Source organism: Epinephelus moara, chromosome 3 (genome assembly GCF_006386435.1).
Source record: "Epinephelus moara isolate mb chromosome 3, YSFRI_EMoa_1.0, whole genome shotgun sequence".
NCBI lineage: Eukaryota > Metazoa > Chordata > Actinopteri > Perciformes > Serranidae > Epinephelus > Epinephelus moara.
The window spans coordinates 994,646-998,865 of NC_065508.1; the positions used below are offsets into that span (position 1 = coordinate 994,646).

Below are 4,220 nucleotides of genomic sequence, written 5' to 3' on the forward strand. Positions count from 1 at the left end.
TGGCCTTTATCTAAACAGGACTGGTGGGGATCACGAAGGTCGCTGTGGTGGAGATATGCAGAAAGTTGACCGCATCAAGCAAATTCAGGTGTTTTAAAAAGGAATGAAAGTGAGACAGGTCAACAGGGTTTGTACATCAATCTGTTAAAGTGCATCTGTTTTTTGTCTTCTCTGGGAAATTCTGACTTTTTCTGTGGTGCAGGGAAGACGTGGCACATTACGACTCATTAAATATGAGTACAGGATCAGTGGTTTCTGTCTTTGTTCCTCATACTGATGCTGACACACTACATCTTATGAAATACGCTGACAGTTTGTTTTGTGCTTTCGGGAACGAGGAAATATTTAAAGAACACTTCAACACCTGTCTGTGACCTCTCCGACCTTCCTGCCTCGTTTTGCTGAACTGCTACATAAAGCTCACACAGGTTTACAGAGGACACAGTTCAACTGTGAACGCTGCCACACAGTGAGAATGAAGATCACTGCAACTTTCCTGCTGCTGCTGCTGGTGGTCTGTTCAGTCTCTACGGGCGATGTATCCAAATACCAACAACCCGATCTGCAAGACATCCATGCTGTGCTGAGAGAGATGACCGCCTCGCTTACTAAACAGAGGATTGAGACAAGACTGTTGCAAAGACAGAATGAAGGTACAGTATTAAGTCAGGTAATGATGCATTAGGAACCTTTCTGACGGAGCCTTTAGTTTTACAGGGGTGTTAATATCATATCACAGCAGTTCATTTTCTTTATATTTAAAAATATATTTAAGCAATGTCCAAAGAAACTGATGGTGCAGTGGCATCAAACTCACTGAGTTATTTATCCTCTGTTTGCAGAACAAGCAGCAAAGCTGAAAGAGCTGACGACTGAAGTGAACGAACTGAGGCCACAGCTGCAAGGTATTCTGTGGAAATCATCACTGGTCTCAACATTTCTAGATAGTAAATTTAACGTATATATATTTTTGTGACACCTGTTCCATTGTTTGGCATAAAGTTGATTTTTTTTAATATACTTTATTAATCCCCCTGAGGGGAAATTCAATTTTTTCACTCCGTTGTCAATTACACACAGGTCACATGCACACACACACACACGCACAAACTGGACCTATACATGCACAAACTGGAGAGATGTCAGAGTGAGGGGGCTGCCTTGGTGAGGCGCCCCGAGCAGTTGGGGGGTTCAGTGCCTTGCTCAAGGACACCCCGGCAGTGCCCAGCACATCACCAGGAGGTGAACTGGCACCTCTCCAGCCACCAGTCCACGCTCCGTATTTTGGTCCAGACAGGGACTTGAATCGGCGACCCTCCGGTTCCCAACCCAGGTCCCTATGGACTGAGCTACTGCCGCCCCTATTGCCTCCTACTATTACTTATTCTAAAATTCCCAAAACTGCTGTGGTTGCAATCATTTCTTTTCAGCGAATTACTCCAAGATCAAGGTGGAACTAGAATGTGTGTTTCTTGGATAAAATATGATCTCTATAGTCCAGTCAATCAGACACAAAATGGGCCCAACCCCAGAGAAAATAGTAATGTTCTATAGTCTTTATCGGTTCTAACACCCTTCTACATCATATACTAAAAGTTTACCTTTGTGGATTTCGTGGGAAATTCTTTTTTCAGAGTCAAAAGCAAAGTTTCAATATTTTACAGTTACATGGTGAAATGGTGTTAATATTGGAGGGTCTATGTGCACCTATCAAACATATTTGATATATATATTTCTTTTTTGGGGGTCAGACTGTTAAATAAATAAACCACTATAAATCACTTTTTAAGAGGATTTTCAGTTAGTGTGGGATTTTATCTGGAAAAGCAATGTTTGACAATTAAATGCTTTTAATTGTCAAACATTGCTTTCAAATGTTTTTGTGTTTTTTAAGGTAAGACTCGTATTGGATTAAAGAGATAACAATCACATATCTGTCCCTCTGTCTCAGAAAAACAGGTGGCTTTCTCAGCGGCTCTGGTGTCCTCAGGTGATGTGACTATCGGACCCTTTCCTAAACACACCGTGCTGATCTTCAAACACGTCACCACAAACATTGGAAATGCCTACAACCCACACACAGGTACCTGAACTCTTAACAATATATGTCGCTTTTGTGTTGATGTCAGAATTAAAAGTTGATTTTCCCTCTGAAAACAAATGTCCAACAGGTATTTTCACTGCACCGGTGAGAGGAGCCTACCACTTTGTGTGGTACGTAGGTGTAAATGGAGCAACTAATCATGCTGCAGCGGCTGAGTTGGTGAAGAACTCTGAGCACATTAATCTTGCATGGGAGCAACAGACGAACCATTATGGGACAGGCTCTAATGGTGTTGACCTGCTGCTAGAGGTTGGAGATGTTGTGTTTGTACGTCTGTGGGCTAACACAAAGGTGTCTGACAACTGGTTTCATCATGTCACCTTCACTGGTCATCTGATTTTCACCATGTAAGATCACCTTCACTGGTCATCTGATTTTCACCATGTAAGACAGCAACAGTTCCTCTTTCTCCCCCTCTACGATAGTCATGCAGGTTAATGCTGTCTTAAACAATTCTTGCACTTAATATGTCTGAAATCTGATCTGATCATCTTTAATCAACGTAGCAATGAATGTTAAACATATTCCTTTATTTACCGCACTGATCAACAAACTGTACAAAATTTATACAAAATAAAATGTTCATACATTTTTCACCTGCATCCAAACAAGTAACGATAAACAATAATCATACCTGCTTTTTAGTTTTTCAGATTTCAAAGTGATTCATTTTTCTGATTCTTGTCATTTTAATTAAAGAATAAAAATACTGCAATACTTTCTGTGAGCATATCTTTATTATGTTTGTTTTAACTTTAAATATGAACATATTGAATGCAGAACATTAAATACATCATTATATAAGTAAGGAGTAAGAATCAGAGATGCTACAGGGGTACTGACGCACCTGGTGACTGCACCTTCATCTGGAAGACTTTCATAAAACACGATTACCAGTTAAATTAAGATGACTTCTGTGAGTCAGACCTATTTTCAGAAAATCAGCTTCATGAAGAAGTTTTAAATTCATTTGCCATAAGTTACCATGGAAACTGATCCCTGCACATCCCTTTATTTTTCACACCCTCCAAGACGTTGCGATTGCAGCAGTTAAAGCAGCATTTATACCTGTACGTCAGCTCTCTGCACACGTGACCTACGTCTTTGTGAGCATTTATACTTGTGCTGGCACACGTGACCTACGTCTTTGTGAGCATTTATACTTGTGCTGAAGTGTGTCTGTGTCACTCTAAAGTTAGACCTCAAAACACTAGCTGGAGGTGGCATTTCTGTGAAGTGCTGTAAAGTTTAGTTGATTCATACACACAGTAAACACACATTAAACACACAATAAACACACAACACACATTAAACACATGAAACACACATAAACACACATTAAACACACAAACAAACACAAAATAAACACACATTAAACACACAATGGTCGTCAAACCAGCTGCTCCTGGCAGTACCTCGGTCCAGACTCTCTACTCATGGGGACAGAGCCTTCTCAGTGGCGGCCCCAAAGCGGTGGAACGGCCTACCTTTCCAGGTTAGAGCTGCACAGTCTGTTGAGCACTTTAAAACATTACTGAAAACCCATCTTTTCTCCTTGGCGTTCAGTTCCAGCGAGAATCCTTGGCTTTTACTCTTTTTACTCTTTTATTTCCTTTTTTATTCGAATTTTAGTTCTTTAAATTGAGCTCTTACTATTTCCTTTATTGTTTTATTTGTTATGATATTTGTGTATGATTATATTATATTTCAATAACTATACAGCACTTTGGTCAACTGAGGTTGTTTAAATGTGCTTTATAAATAAAGTTTGACTTGACAATAAACACAAAAAAAACACAATAAACACACATTAAACACAATAAACTCACAATGAACACACATTAAACACACATTAAACACAGTAAACAAACAAACACATAAACATACATTAAACACAGTAAACACACATTAAACATACATTAAACACAGTAAACAAACAAACACATAAACATACATTAAACACAGTAAACACACATTAAACATACATTAAACACAGTAAACAAACAAACACATAAACATACATTAAACACAGTAAACACACATTAAACATACATTAAACACAGTAAACAAACAAACACATAAACATACATTAAACACAGTAAACACACATTAAACA

General features: G+C 38.8%; 1 protein-coding gene across 1 annotated transcript; it reads left to right on the forward strand.

Annotated features, from left to right (window-relative positions):
* Positions 1–447: 447 nt before the first annotated feature.
* Positions 448–2,455, forward strand: LOC126388059 (complement C1q-like protein 2). Its single transcript, XM_050040950.1, has 4 exons — positions 448–653; positions 843–905; positions 1,952–2,083; positions 2,172–2,455. The coding sequence occupies exons 1-4, from the start codon at positions 476–478 to the stop codon at positions 2,453–2,455; spliced, it is 657 nt and encodes a 218-aa protein (XP_049896907.1). The 5' UTR covers positions 448–475.
* Positions 2,456–4,220: the final 1,765 nt, after the last annotated feature.